At 32.0% G+C, this 16846-nt stretch overlaps 1 protein-coding gene across 1 annotated transcript; it reads left to right on the top strand.

Annotated features, from left to right (window-relative positions):
• The first annotated feature begins 6990 nt into the window (after positions 1-6990).
• Positions 6991-10609, top strand: LOC122296889 (zinc finger protein GAI-ASSOCIATED FACTOR 1-like). The gene is made up of 4 exons (XM_043106685.1): positions 6991-7832; positions 7958-8354; positions 8483-8733; positions 9210-10609. The coding sequence occupies exons 1-4, from the start codon at positions 7709-7711 to the stop codon at positions 9986-9988; spliced, it is 1551 nt and encodes a 516-aa protein (XP_042962619.1). The 5' UTR covers positions 6991-7708; the 3' UTR covers positions 9989-10609.
• The last annotated feature ends 6237 nt before the right edge of the window (positions 10610-16846 follow it).

Below are 16846 nucleotides of genomic sequence, written 5' to 3'. Positions count from 1 at the left end.
TTGATATGAGATGAGATTATCTTATTTTCCAAACAGGCCATTAAGCGCTCAAATGTGCTATGGTCAGTCTTGCTAAGAATTTATTAGAAAAGAAAATACTATATATATATATACTACTTTCTCATCTCCCTTCTATCTTATTTTATTAATGAGATATTGTTCATAATTTTATAAATAACACAAAACTTTTAGGAACAGAAATTAGGAATAATTAAGTAGATACTCAATAAAAAGGGATTTAATTTCTAAGATTTTTGTGTACCTTAGAATAGAGGCAAAGAAACTACATATAGCCTTGTCCTTGTATGTCTTATGGCTGATCTTATGGTCGAGAGACAAAAATAAAAACATAAAAAAAATAATAAAATAAAGAGATGTAATGTAGAACTCATGGCTGGTCTTAATTTGCAATGTAGAGGCCAAATTCCAATGAAAGATTGCTTTCCAAAGTCCCATAAAAAGTGGTTCGATTGCGAAATTGCAACATATATTTAGGGATTGGAAAGTTTTTGGAGGGTGCAACAACCACATCATTGTTTTGAGAACTGGTCATACAAGATGTATATGACCAAACTGGTCACACTCTTCCGGGCTGCCCAATAGGGAAGATTTTATTGTAATTTTTTAAAGGATTTTTTCCACTTGAAGTAATTATATTTATTAAATTATAACTATTTTATTTTATTTGCATAAATGCAACATAGCTACTCTAAGGGAAAAAATAAATGTTTTAGTTACATAAGATCTACAAAATTAAACTTAAAAGCAAATATGGTTTGATGTGATACGTTAGATTGTAAATATATTTTTATTGTAAAGTAAATAGAATATATCATATGAAATTATATCGGCTTGTGAGATCTTTTTATAATTATAGCACTTGAAAGTATATGCAAAATGGTTTGAAGTGCGCAAATTTGCATTCAAAATCTCATCCTGAGTAACATAAACTAAAATCAATCAAATACCACCATAATTCATTATTAAAAAAGATGTAATTGATCAAAACAGTTATTTTATATTAAAAAAAATAATACAGCCAATTATATTAATGAAGTACGTAAAGAATACTCAAAAGTGATTATACATAAAAATTTTAATAATAATAAGATGAAAATATCGAGTATTCATATCTGACTATTTAATTATTATTCATATAAGAATATCTAAGCAATGCATGACATATTTTAATGTTCTTCCAAATCAAGATAGTATTTTATTCACTCTCTAACCTCTAGTGCTATTTCTTTATACGGAAAGATTTGTAGTTGTTACTTAAATTCGTTTTTTAAAAAATTAATAAACAAAAAAGGGTTTTGCCGACGTGACACGTAGGTGGTATATCCTACATTTTATTACTAAATGGGGGTTCTGAAGGGCATTATTCTAAGTAATTATGTTATATAAGTGTCATGAGGTAGTAAAAAAAATCCATGTAAAGAGGTCCATTATGTAGACTTTAGTCAATTAATAAATTATTAGTAAGTTGATATTTTTTACACTTTTGCTTTGAAAACTATTCCATATCATGAATCTTCCATGATGAGTTATGATTTTATTTGCAATCTAATTACACTTCTTTCTTTCTTTTTCATTTTTTATTTTTTATTTATTTTTATCTTTATATCATAAAATAGAACTAGTTGTTAAAGTTGCCAAAGAGATCAATGGCTTCAAAATTGTCAAAGATATTGTATTGCCCTAAGAATGGAGTAATTAAGGGGATATTATATTGCACACCCAATCAATATGAAAGATTAAGGTATTGTTTAAATAGCGAGTTGAGATAAGATAAATTAATATGAAAGTTGAATAAAATATTATTATAATATTATTTTTTAATATTATTATTATTTGAAATTTTGAAAATGATAAATTGTTTATTTTATTTTATATAAAAATTTAAAAAATTTAATAATTAAATAAAATAAATTAGAAAAATTAAACAGATGTAATGATTTCATTCTATTACAATTTCTGAATTGTATGATGTATCTAGAGCTTGCTGAGTCATCCCTTTACTTGAAAATGACAAGTTCTCCGCATATTAAATTGATATATTTGGTCCATGTAAACTCTCTTTCTACGAACATACATTCATGATTTATCCACCTCTCTAAGAAAACACAGCATCTCTCTTGAAGGGTGGGCCTCTACCTTTACCCCCTTCATCACTTCCCATTTTCCCTTCGTCTATATGCATGGCTTTCCCTTCCCACCTTTATTTTGCCTTTTTTTTTAATCTAAAATGCAAAAGTGTTGATCCATTACTGCCTCCTATTACCCACAATCCAAACATGCCATGCCACAGCGCAATCCCACCTGCCAATCTTCAAGAAGCGACTACAAGCATGCCACTGAACTAACACAGGTTTCATGCATCATTTCAAAATTATAACTTTATTGTTTATACGCGTGACATTGGCGACTTCCTCAACCTCAAATCTTCAAGACTGACCCACTCTATTCGCATATCGATGGCGCATGGAGCCCACGCATCAATATAGATGCGCGTATTTTTTGAATGTCACCAAAGATCAGAACAACCCAAGCTTACCTATCATTTTATGTTCAAATGTTCTCTAAACAAATATATATTTAAGTGAAAGTATCAAACGATCGAATGCGTCAAAATAGCATATTGGACAACAACCGACTTTTTTAGGTAGCCCCTTCCTTGGCAAAACCAAAGACCTTGAGTCCGAACCTTTGATGGGGCTTTTATTTGGGATCTCTCTCCTTTTTACATTTGATTTTAGTTTCAATACAAATTGAATTATAAAAAAGGAAGATAGAATGATATATTTCATAGACCGGACACAATCGTACAAGGAAAATCATTTACACACAATATTTTTCACAACAATTTACATAACTATGTTTTAAATTAAGGGTATTTTTGTAAAATATCTTATAAAAATAACATCATTTTATAAAAATATCCTTATCTTACAACATTATTGTAAAATATATTATGAAAATATATTCTATATATATCATTACTCAACCTGAAAACATATTGATAACTATATATGCGTGCGGGATGTGAGTTGCCAACCTACATATATATTTCATTGCTCCAATATCGTTGCCTTCCAATAATTGCTACCATTTAGTTGGTTTTATTTTATATAAAGGGGGTAGAAGATTTCGAATCCAGATTTTTTATTTTAAGAAGTTGATCATATGATATCCGACCATCAGATTTGTGAGTTGGTTTGATGTTGAAAATCCACATACATTGTTATTAAATTCGAATAAACAAATAGTATAGTAGGATTTGTGATAAATAACCACATATCCTTTACTCAAATTAAGTAACGCAAATAAATAGCCTATGTATTTGAATGCTTGCCATTAATGGCTTTTATGAGATAAACATGCGAACAAATTAAATCAAAAGTAGTTAAGCAAGCTAAACATTGCAAATTAATTAATGTATGGAGTTCGAGGTTGGTAATACTAAGGCCTAGTTTGAATGTTGAATGCCTTCAATCTCATTTCATATTATTTCAATATTCAAATACTACAAACGTAAATATTTTTTAATTTTAGATTTAACTTTTTCATATAATCATTATAACTTTTCTAAACTTTCAAACAAAATACAAAAAATAATTTAACTTTTCCAAATACCCAAATAAAAATTATATTAAAAAAATTTCAAACAATATTTTGACTTTGTAATATTTTTATTCAACATTTTTTCTCTCATTTCTTAAAATCTTATAAAATATGTTAACTCAAATCATTTCACTATTATTAAAAAATTATTTCACTATTATTCACAAATTATCTCATCTCACTATCAAAACCAGCCCTAATAGTAACTGTTTGGCATGATTTAGAATTAACCCGCTAAATAGGGTTGACAAAGCAATCTAGGGGAAAAGCTCACTATACAAACATAAGATCAAATAAATTTATCAGTGCATTCCCTACAAGAAGGCAAGATGATAACTCCTCACTTACTCAATACGCCTAAAAAATGAAGGAATATGATCATAAGAGAACTTGTCTATTTAAGACTTGTATAAATTTTTTCTTAAGAAAAATATTACTATCCATGCGGATTTTCCAACCCTTTAATAATCTGATAACAGCATATGATATGGTAGCAACTCTCAAAGGACTCTCCCCCACAAAGTACATTAGAAATATAAATTTATACAAACTAACAAAAGAACTTTTGGAAAGAAAGGTGGTTGTATTGAGATCTTGTATGGGGAGATGGGGCATGCTGTTTCTTGTATGGGGAAATGACGCCCGAATACGATCCTGCTTAAGAAGAACTTTTGGGAAAATCCCTTCCCCAAAGGGCATGAATTATATTGTCAGTGCCGTTGAGTAATTAATGTTTTAATATTAATATGAACAGGTCATTAACTGCTATAAAATTCCAACTTCACAACTCTGATGGTTGGTGAAAGGTATCTTAATGATGAATCTCAAAATACATATTGATGTTTAGATTATTAGAATTAGCATCTTTTTCTTTACTCGAATAGAAGAGAAGTTTTGTAGGGATAGACCTCACATGTTTATTTGGAAAAGAATAATATTTTTTTTTATCTTAAATTTTATTATTTTTTAATTAAAGATAAAAAAAAATTGGACTTATCAACAAATATGATAAATATAATAAAAAAATAGAATATTTAACATAAAAAAATTATTTTAAATTGAAACTCCTAAAAGATGAAGAATAATTAAAAGTGGAATAATTTTATTTGAATACCTTTAATATTAGATTAAAAATATTGAAATCATAACCATAAAAAAATGATTTTTTTATTTTTATTTTTATAATAAGGTTATATTTGGTCACTGAAATTTTTCATATAAAAATTTTGAATTTTAAGATTAAATATTAAAATATTATATTTTAATATTATTATTATTTTAAGATTTAAAATAATTAAGAAAAAGTTAAATTATTTATTATATTTTATATAAAAATTTGATAAAATTATAATAATAAAATAAAATTTTTATATTTAAAATGAGAAACGCAGCTAAAGCTTTACCATCTCCGGCCGAACGAGACTCGAAGGGTCGATCTCAACACACGAGTGAAAACACTATAAACAGGTGGGGGCGCTATGGAGTAATGAGGTGCAGGGTTGAAAAACTTACCCCTCAGAAGCAAAGGCTGCTAATGCCACCTGTCTTCAAATTAATCCTACGTGTAACCCACGAACAATTTTGAAATGAAAAATGCTACCTTTAGAGCATCTTATTGACGTAGCCAAATGAAAAAATGTCAAAATTTGGATAATTTTAGTCCTAAAGACCCTATATTAAATTAGACATATATAAAATAATTAGATTTAAGCTATAGTATTTTAAGAGGCACGCTACACAATAATCTTATATCTAACGCATTAAAATTTTTTAAATGTAAAATAAAAAAGAGTAAAAGAATAAAATTACATTTTTAAATAACGTGAAAAGATATGGACTGCTGTTAAGAATTTCACTTAGTCAAAAATAAAAGATCATTCTTAGCTTATCCAATATTAAATTATTAATTTCTCAGTCCAGGCAAGCATTAAAATATTAAAATCTCATTCCAAACAAAAATACTATTTGGTTAGTAATTAAGAAATTTAGATAGAATTTTAGATGAGTTTAATCAAATATTTTTTATTATTAACATTAAATGACATTTGAAAATAATATTTTTTAATATAAATTAATTAGAATATAATTATTATTAACATTTAATTTGTAAAACTACAAAATGTGATAAAAATAAATTAAATAAAAAAATTCTTAAATTAATAATATTTTATTATTATATAAAGAGATAATGAATAATCTAACGTGAGGATTGAATTTAAATGAAATAAGTAAATGCATAAAATTGTGATATTGGTTTAATTTTAAAGATGTATTTAGTCAAACTAATGAAGATGCTCTTGCAACTTGTTATAAAAGTGACTTATACACCGTCATTTTTCAGAATTATCCTTTAGGTTCACACTATATATTAATATGTAATTTTATAAATATATGTGTTTAAAAAAATTATACAAATCTTAAATAGATAAATCTCATATAAACTCTTGTAAAAGGTGAACTTCATTTAAAAATGTATAAAAAAAATTATTCTTTACTAATGAGATCTATTTTTTTACAAAAAAAATTTATGATATTTATTTATTTGAAATTTATACTTAATATTATTAATATTTAAATAAAAATAATAAATAATATATTAATATTATTAATATGTAGCGTAAAAAATGATAAGTAGAGTTTCTTCTCAATATCACGTCGAGAGAGTTCAGACTCGTAAATTCATAAATTGTTAAAAAAATATCAAGCATAATTATTAAGAAATATCGAACATATTTATTTAAAGATTAAAAAAATAATTAATAAATAACGCATTGACACATCAATATATCCGACCATACAAGGAATAGATGTATGCAATGGATGTAGAAGGACTCTTATGAAATTACAGTATTATCCCTCCATCCATCCAGATGCACAAAAAGCAAAAAAAAAAAAAAAAAAAAAAAAAAAAGTCCCAATCAAAGATGGTGGCCCTCGGCAGGCAAGGGTATGGCCCGGAAAGGCCTAAAAGGTTTGAATCAAGAGAGAAAAGTCATTTGACTTTTATGGGTTTAAATAAAAATAATTTATAACACAATTAAAATAAAAATAGTGGAAAATACAATATATGACGCCCGAGCCAGGCCTAAAGTTGGGATAGAATTTTCAGAACGTAAATCCAATCGGTCATAAGATTTCACTAAACGACAAGTAGCGAACAGTATAGCCAGTTGGCTGAGCTCCGACAACGTGCCTAACGACCGTGGCCTAGACAACTGTGCTGTTAAATCCTCGGTCGTAGATTAGAAACTTGGTCAAGAAGTCACTGCCAAACCTTCGTTAATCTCTCTCTGATTAATAAAGGCGAGTTAAGCATATACTCAACAGCTTAACATGGTTTAAAAACTACTACTTTAATTAATCATTTCTCTCTTGTCTGAAAAGCTGGAAAGCAGAGCACAGACCGAAGACTTTAGCATTCTCTCTCCCCCTCAGTTGGACAAGATCTCTCATCTTTTCTAGTTCTTTCTCTCTCTTCTTCCTTAGCCGCCTTATAAAACACGGACCCTGTCTGCTCCTGGCTCAGTTTTCGCTGCAATATCGGATTGTTTATGGACTGATCCGAAAAGTTGAAATCCATGAAAAATATTCGCCGAAATGCCTTCACTTTGTTTGTCTAGACCAGAGAGTAGAATTATTTTATTCATTGTTTGACGGTATACCTAGGAACAGGTAGTAGTTCAGTTGCCGGAGATCAATTTCCCGGTGTTGGTTGTAGGTTCTGTGCTTCATTGAACTTCTATCGGCCGAGAGAAGAGCTTTTGTTTTCAGTCTTAGCGTTTAATCATTGAGGTTCCTTGGGGTATTGTGAATTTTGGTAAGACATCCGTCAGAGCCGGTAGGTGGGTAAGGATTAGGGAAAAAAGGCTGATTGACTGGTAGATAAGAGAGCGAGCGAGAGAGAGAGAGAGAGAGAGAGAGAAAGAGAGAGAGAGAGAGGAGATGGAAACCCTAAAACATTGTCTCCAAAAGCTTCTTCGGAAATCTAGAAAAATGCCCTGAGATTTTTTGTTTGTCTTTCAATTTTGTGCTTGTTTAGTAAATTGTTCCCAAGAAAACCCTAGCAAAAAATTTCCCAGTATCTATGCCGGTCGACTTGGATAATTCCTCTACGGCTTCCGGGGAAGCTAGCGTCTCTTCCTCTGGGAATCAGAGTCAACCCCCCAAGCCCACAGCTAAGAAAAAGCGCAACCTCCCTGGAATGCCCGGTACCTATAAGAATCACAACGATATGAGCTTTCTCATGTTCTAGGATTTCTTCTTTTCTTTTATGATATTCTGTTTAGTGGTTATTTGACTATTTTTTTTTTTCGGATTTGTGGGGTTTTTACAGATCCAGATGCGGAGGTGATTTCTCTGTCTCCGAAGACCCTCATGGCCACGAACCGATTCGTGTGCGAGATTTGCAACAAAGGGTTTCAGAGGGATCAGAACCTTCAGCTCCATCGTCGAGGTCACAATCTACCTTGGAAGCTCAGGCAGAGGTCGAGCAAGGAAGTTAAGAAGAGGGTCTATGTTTGTCCTGAGCCGTCGTGCGTGCATCACGATCCGTCGCGAGCCCTGGGCGATCTTACGGGGATAAAGAAGCATTTCTGTAGGAAACACGGTGAGAAGAAGTGGAAATGCGATAAGTGCTCGAAGAAGTACGCGGTGCAGTCCGATTGGAAAGCTCATTCAAAGATTTGTGGCACTAGGGAGTACAAATGCGACTGTGGGACTTTGTTTTCGAGGTTTTCACTCTTTTCTTTTTCGGTTTGGAATTATTCGATTTCTTTTTGTTCGAATCACAGTTTTTTAGTGCAATTTTTCAGCTTTATTGGTTTTGTTAAAATCGTTATTGGTTTTTGATTCGTTGAAGGAGGGATAGCTTTATCACCCACCGGGCGTTCTGCGATGCGTTGGCAGAGGAGAGCGCCAGAGCTCAGACTCAGCCGTCGGCGAATCCAACTTCGGAGCCAAACTCGAATGCACAGGCAGTTGATTCCTCGGCCACGGCCCCGCCCCTGCCTCCAGCCACAGCGCCAGCCCCAGCCCCCGCCCCAGCTCCACCAGCAGCACCACGACCAAGTACTGGTCAAATATCCTCAGTTCTGCCGACTAAGAGTCCGGGTAAATATGACTATAATTTGGAAATTTTTCAAATCATTTCTGTTGGGTTTTGTCGGATGTGTATTTTTGTCTTAATCAATAACAGCTTTATGTTCTCTCTTTCTCTCTCTGTTTCAATCTTGGAGTTTAGTAATTTTGTCTGTTACTGATCGTTGTCATCTTTATCTGTATCAAAGTTGATTAATCGATCTGAGATTTGGCAAGCTGATAAAATACCATATAAAAACAATAAGCTGTGGGATTTCCTCCGAACTAATGAAATTCAATATGTGCAATCTTTGATAAAGCAACCCGAGTCATTCAAAAGTTAAAAGAAGGGTGGGGATTGTTGGAAGTGGTTTAGATAAAGGAAACTATTATTCATTCTGCCTTTTCTTCTAAAGTTCTTCATAAAGGAAAATCTTCACTTTCCTGGTCTGTCTCGGTTTTAATTTAATCCCTTTTTGTGTTCTCTTCTCTTTTGGCCTTTGTTATAGTGTTACCGGAAAATCCCCAGCCAATAGTAGAAGAAGCACCTGCTTCTGCAACAGGCTTAAATGGGAGCTGTAGCAGCACCACCAGCTCAAGCAGCAATGGCAATACAAACTGTAGCGTATTCGCAAGCTTATTTGCTTCCTCTACTGCATCAGCAAGCTTGCAAACTCCTCAGACTCCTGCATTTACTGACTTAATCCGTGCTATGGCGCGTCCTGATCCCCCAACAGAACTTGCACGGCCTACGGCTACAGAACCCATTTCTCTCTGCCTCTCCACTAATCACGGGTCATCATTATTTGGGACTTCAGGGCAAGACCGTCGGCAATATGCGGCACCACCACAACCAGCAATGTCTGCCACTGCACTACTACAGAAGGCTGCTCAAATGGGGGCAGCCGCAACAAATGCATCATTGCTGCGCGGGTTTGGTATAGTGTCATCATCATCTTCATCTGGGCAACAGGATGGTTTACACTGGAGTCAGAGACAAGTAGAGCCCGAGAATTCCTCGGTTCCTTCCGGGCTTGGACTTGCCCATTGTGATGGAGGCTCAGGATTGAAGGAATTAATGATGGGAACACCTTCTGTCTTTGGTCCTAAGCAAACCACTCTTGATTTTCTTGGATTGGGAATGGCTGCTGGTGGCAGCCCCAGCAGTGGCCTGTCAGCACTAATTACATCTATAGGTGGTGGTCTTGATGTAGCCGCTGCAGCAGCAGCAGCATCCTATGGAGGAGGAGGAGAATTCTCTGGCAAAGACATTGGAAGGAACTCATGACACGTTTGAAGGAAACAGTTCCAAGTATTTCACTGTTTGATATGGAGAAAGGATCCATGGTACGGTCTTTTGGTCAACTGGAGTTGCCGGACGAACGATAATAAACCGACAATTTTCTCATAAAAAAATATTGCCCTTTTGAAGGTAAGAACTAGGCCAAAGGCAGTTGGGTCTTTTTCACTGTTTTGCTGCCTTCGATGACCAGGGTGATCAGTTCCTTGTCGTGTGGTATTAGACTCTTTTAAGTTAGCCAATTAGCCATAAAAGCATGGGGACCCTTTTTCTTTCTACAAATGCTGCAAATGGGATCGTGTTCATTCGCAATATACTTGTATCGATACATTGTATTTGCAAAAGGACACCCAAAGCTAAAACAAACGGTCCACCAATTATTTAAATCTGCTAGTTTTTGTTTTTTTAATCAAAAGCCTAGAGCTTTGAAATGCCAGCGCAGAGGACGAACTGATTTGGGCTGCCGGTATGCCTTGTATGGACGGCTTTGGGTTGGTCTTTGTACATGACACGTGGCTTTTGGTTTGGGCTCGACGGCTTGGTCAACCTTCAACCTCTTGTAATTATATTTAAATCAAATTTTTAAATTGTGCTTTTGTCTTTTGAGGATGATTCTGCTTTTGGGCAATACCTGGGGTTTTATAAATTATAGATGTATTGGATCGTGCTTGTATTATTTTGTTGCAAAACGTTAAAGCTACCGCATCCGTCACTAATCTGATTTGGAATTGTGGATAGTCCACGTGAAATAAAAATAAACAGATTAATACCCAATTTGGCCGGAGGGAAAAATCTAAAAAAACTAAACAAGTTACTGATTAGTATTACATGTATTTAATATTTATAATTTTATTTACATTATTTATTTTATTAATTTTTTTAAAAGTTTAAATTTTTAATTTTTAGTATATCAATAATTAATATGTAGAAAAATAAGATATTATTAAGTTATTTTAAATACATTTAGCATTCTTTCAAATTATTCGGACTCGAAAAAATATCTTGAAGATACTCACGTCAACTCCTTGAATTAGCGGTTGCCCTTGAGCCACCCATGGGATAGTTAGATCGATGATTCATGATCTGATTGTATGTCCACATAGGTTGTGAAGGTCAACATGCGTCGTGGGTCTTCCATGGAAATCCACAATTAGCCACCACGAGTGGTCGGTCACCAAAAGTAGCTTAGTGTGTTGGGTGTGTAAAAAAAAATCTTTGTAAATAGTTTTTTCTAATTATATTTAAGGTTAATCTATTTTTATTTTTGATAATTCATATGAAATTTTAACACTTCATTCGCAATGCTTAATTGCTTTTTATTTTTAAAATTTATAGAATCTTTATGTCAACTTCTGTAGCATGAAGAATTTCTTGCAATTTTCTGGCCACGTTTTTTTTATCAGGAGAGAGAGGAGTTTGATAAGATTCCAAATCACCTATGTACATCTAATGTTGTACATAGATAGTGGTAAAAAAAATAAGTAAAATAAGTAATATTATATATAGTTTCCATTTGAGGATATTAATATAAGTCTAGTTAATTTTATTTTTAAAATTTTTAAAATTACTAAAATATTCATTTTAAAATAATGTTTTTTTTTTTAATTTTATAAAGGGTTTACACATGCAGTCTCGACTTAAATACTATAAATAGAATTTCTTATCAAGATAATATCAAATCAACAGTCATAACTTGATATTATCTGCAACAAACGGTATAGACCTTAACTTTAAATATTATAGAGTCCACCCGTGTCTATATCTCTCATTGTTTATATAAATTACGACCATTGTTGATCGTTGTTATGGTTAAGCCTTCTCGTTTCTCAATCTAATTATAGATGTCCTATTTAGATAGGTCAATACTTGTCAAGATGTTTAGCGGATTTGAGCCAATTGTTTCGACCCTATGTAATTTTTATTATAATTTGTCTAGCATTCGTTATTTTTAAGAAAGTGGTATTCCTCATCATAGATTCAGGCATCCCAATCGCATAAAAATTGTGATATAGTTCAAATGGTTAACATAAGAAATCACATAAATTATATCACATCAACTTGTTTAATTAAGGATGTGAAATTTTAAAATGAAATAATATCTTAACCCTATGTTTAAAAAATGTAATAATGGTTCAATTCTTGCATGTTAGGATTCTACGTATTGATGACGTGTTTCGTATGCTTAAGGGTCAGGCTCTTAGTGGTTTGGGTGTTCGTTCTCGTGGGCCTACAATCATAGAGAAGAGGATTAGCAGAGGGTGGCCAAAGAAACTTCCGATGCCTCAATCAGCGATATCCTGAGATGATACTAGAAAGCGAGAATACAACAAGTAAACTCTTGGTTGAAAATTTGATCCCTTTACTTGATAGCTGGGGATGATTTTATATCTAACCTCAGGGGTCATATGACCATATCCTATGGCTTGAGTGGAGAGTTGTCCCCTCAGAATTCCCTTCGCTATGTCTCTTTTAATGCGACGTGATCCTCTGGGTGAAATAATTAATACAGTGTAATTTTCTGATGAGTTCATTTAATGTAACGTGATTCCCTAATATTACTTTAGAGTCCACTTTCCTCCCTTTGGCGTGCTTCTCTCCTTCTTTGGCGTGCTTCTCTCCTTCTTTGGCTTGTTTAGCCTTTTGCACTCCTTGTATATCGTCCCACTTCGACTTGGATCTATATGTTCGGCTTACGTGGATTCCTGGTTTTTGTCGAGTCACTTAGGAGTTCTACGGCCTGGATTTGACTTTTCGAGCCTACTGAAATATGGGAGACCCTCCTTATGCATGATTTGGACCAGTTTTCATGGGCTCTAGGTATGGAAAAAAATCTCCCTTATACTACCATATTATTAAAATGAATAAATATTGCTTTGTGGAAATTTTATTTTTAATTAGATAGTCGCAATTAAATGAATTTATATGATAGTTGTTGTGACTTCAATCCCAATAATTGTTCGTGGGGTTGATGTTTGGTTGACAGCAGCCACCCTTGAAAGCTGCTATTCTAAGGCTGCTGTCTCAAGGCTTTTTTATTTTGTCGTGCACTGCAAAGTGTGTTCTATCTCTCTCTTTTTGTTTTGTTTTTTGTTTTTTTGTTTTTTTTTTTTAGGCGGCTGGTTAAGAAAATATTTCTTAATAAATTTATAAATTATTTTTTAAATATTTAAAGAAAATAAAAATTACACTGCTCCAACTTTAGTAACATCGCTTTTAATTTTTTTTTTATGTTAATCTTATATTTATTTACTCTTAAAAATAAATACGTATCACTTAGGTATTTTATCATTATAAATATAACTTTGACATTTATGAATGTTCACAATTTGAACGTTGGAGGTATGGTGCTTTGCTTTGGTATTGATATCATATCATGTCTATCTCTATATTAATTCCAACTTATCCAAATGTCAGGATGTTCAATTGGTTAGGGCAGCTGAATGTGCCATATCCTTATCTCGTGTTGGTTGAGACTTAAGACCGCAAAAATATTCAATAAGACCAAATCCACCAATTCCAACCAACTGTTTCTCAGGGTTGCGATACAACTTTTGTTTTGACAGATTAGCTTCATGAGTTTTGAATGTAAGATATTCGATTTTTTATTTTATGAATAGATAGAAATTATATACTTTATTATATATACATAATATATAATAATTTAATTATTTAAAAAAAGGCTTAATGTCCCATTATACTGAAATGGGACTTGTGCTATCGTAAAATCATCGAACAAACATTATTAATTTGGTTTAAAAAAGACGTAAAAACTGATTGAACCGGACCGATTAAAGCCTTATGTGCTACTATATACTTTTGTAGTGGAATCTTAGTATGAATTTATTTGTCCACAAATTGATTTAAAAACCTATCTTTATATGAACTCTGTTGTGTGACCATAGACATTTTCATTAGAATTGGTGCTTTTATTTTGATGTATCATCAATCATGTACTAGTTGTGAATTTGCTTTCATATCTTTCGTTCTAATTTTAGGACATTTTAATACCTTACTTTTTCTTTTGAGATTTCCTTCTCAATAAGCCAATTAAAATTTTAAAAGCTTTTAGAATTTAAAAAAAAAAAGATTATTTCTTTTCCATTTCTAAAAGCCAATTGATTGGTGAAATGAAAGTGTAGAATTCCCCCATCACAAGGTTAATTAGCACCCAATTTTAAAAAAATGTGATTTCTTTTTCTTTTTAAAAGCTTTTCTTTTTTAAATTAGCACCCACTTTTAATTAGCATCCACATTCCACAATGTTAAAAAGCTTTTCCTTTTTTTTTTTTTTTTTTCCTGAATGCTGATGGAATGTGATTTCTTTCAGAGAGGCCTTCTTCACTTTGGTTAAAAAAGACAATCTATTGCTCTGTAATCATACATAAATGTGTTTTTTATTTCTTTAATTTACTTTTCTCTTCAGCCTTTTTGGCTTGTGGGTTGCCCTCTTTTCTCTTTTAAATAAGAGAGAGCGGAAAGTTTCAAATCCAGATTTTTTATTTGGATAATCGGATCATATGCCATCAGCCATCAAGTTTTTGAATTATTTTTTACCATTCCATTAAAGTTGTGTACTCCACTATTATTTTTTATGAACTATTTAAATAGCATGAGCTTCAAAAATTGTCAAACTTTGTTTCTATCCATGCAAACAATGAAAACTAAATAATAAATAAATAAACTCCCTAATTTTGAATACTCGCACCTATATATATGAAAGAAAAAAGGGTCAATTTTATCTAATTCAAAGAAATTCTAATTTATTTGTTGAGTATTTCCAAAACAAATATATGTTATCTAAAAAAATGACATTTAAAAATCTAAAAAGATGAACAAGTTTTGATAAAATATTACACAAGACTAGCAACCAGTACTTGACTTTCAAAGATTTTGGCTTCTCATTGTCCCGAACAAGTGCTTGGTATTATAAAAAAGCAATAATACATAATAAAATAATATATTTTTTAAAAAATCTATAACAAGGAGCAATAGAAGCGAAAAAAAAAAAATCAGCATCACATGGGTAGATCTTTCACGTCTATATTTATGTATTCTTTGAAAGATATTAGTTGGAGTAATTATAAAAAAGGTCAAATATATAATTAGGACCATATATAAAAACATAAATGCTAAAGTCACAAACGTTGAGTCCCGACTTTGATTTTTGATTATTTATTTATTTATTAATTAAAGAAGTGTTTTTTTAATGATGTTATGGAAATTTCTTTTAAAACATTAAAAAATATATATATACATATATTTTGCCCTGTCGGGATCGGGATCTCCCATATGCAGTCGTAGAGCCACTCGTATAAAAATATTTCATGCAAGTAAACGTGGACTCTAGTGACATGGTTTATAATAAGACATTAATGTTCTTTGTAATTTGGCACTTACAATATGATCACATTAATTAATTTGATTCCAATCCATTGGGGATGTGTTTTCATGTCATTAAATCTGTCGGTTGCAAACATATCTATTTTTATAATAAGCATAATCCCTTTGATTTATACTCTTCCACATAAGATAAACTTTCTTTCATTGAAGGAAGTAAGGGTTAGCTTAGCTATCCATTTGAGCAACCTTTCGTGATCTTAGAACGACCTCTTTACCTGCCAAACCAACTTGCACAAAAAAATAGACATGTTAACTCTATGATGAGTTTTTTATAGGTAAATATCTAGGCGTGGCTTTGTGATCTTAGAACGAATCGTTTAGAAAAATGGGCTGTGAGTCTTGACAAGATGCTGAAAGTTGGAATATATCCGCTCAAGCTTTTCAAATATGAGGGCTTAAACCTAAAAAAATAAACCTAAAATATAGGTTTATGAAATATGAGAAATAATATTTACAGTTATAAAATGTGCAAGTGTTGTGTATTTTTATTAAAATAAATAAATAAATATATGATTCACAAGAAAAATTAATTTTTTAATAATAAATCTTACTCTTTTTTAAAAAAAAAAATATGCAATACTTATACAATATATAACTGTATCTAGCATTTCTCTGCTTACTTACCCCTATGCACAACTTTGATGTATTATTCCCATAACTACAACCCGCAGCGCGGCTTTGAGGTGTGTGGGCTTGAACTTCTCTGATTCATAAAAAGCAATCCCAAAGCCCAAATACCCTTATATAACTCATGTTTACCTTTTGTGTCACGTACAAAAATAATCAGAGATATAACTTTTGTGTAGGAGAGGCAGTTGGACTGTCTTTTTTTCCTATATTCTACCATGTTTGTGGCAGTTTGAAAAGCTTGTTGTAATTAAGAAGAGTGATGATATTCTAAGGCCTCTCCTCTACACATTATCCACATGATATCTATATCATTTAAATGGTAAGGTGCCATGTGGATGATGTATATGTTGATCGTTTTTCTCAGAAGTGGTTAAAAGAACGGGTCTCCAACTCTCATTCATCTCAAGAGCTTTGAAGTGGTCCACTCCATGTTTCAGAACGTTGGAACTACCTCCATGATAATCTGAGAACGTGATACACGTATTGCCGAAACTTGATGAAAGCTTTGACTATAAATACCATCGTTTGTTTTCCAAACTCACTTAGCTTAATTTATTTCAATTTTACATCATCTAAAGTAAGTTTAGTAAAGTCTGGAAGTGCCAAAATAAGAAAGAAAACAATAAGAAACAGAGAATAACATAAGTGGTTGGATGTATGCTTTAATTGTATATTTCAATTTTACGATTCATTTTAATTATTTATTTTGCATTATGAATCGTTCTATAACCTACAGTATGATGTAGAGGCATTATAGTAACATTACTCAATTAAGAAGCATGTGGATTGGTTGAAATTGAGAGGCATACAAAAGTA

Source organism: Carya illinoinensis, chromosome 2 (genome assembly GCF_018687715.1).
Source record: "Carya illinoinensis cultivar Pawnee chromosome 2, C.illinoinensisPawnee_v1, whole genome shotgun sequence".
Classification (NCBI taxonomy): Eukaryota; Viridiplantae; Streptophyta; class Magnoliopsida; order Fagales; family Juglandaceae; genus Carya; species Carya illinoinensis.
This window is presented reverse-complemented; position numbering and strand designations above follow the sequence as displayed.

What these genes read in the sequence shown, in the direction of transcription:
- LOC122296889 (XM_043106685.1), top strand. Translation starts at nt 7,709, where the DNA reads ATGCCGGTCGACTTGGATAATTCCTCTACGGCTTCCGGGGAAGCTAGC. An exon ending in TGTGGGACTTTGTTTTCGAG is followed by an intron (nt 8,355 to 8,482) that starts GTTTTCACTCTT and finishes GATTCGTTGAAG; the next exon opens with GAGGGATAGCTTTATCACCC. An exon ending in TCTGCCGACTAAGAGTCCGG is followed by an intron (nt 8,734 to 9,209) that starts GTAAATATGACT and finishes CCTTTGTTATAG; the next exon opens with TGTTACCGGAAAATCCCCAG.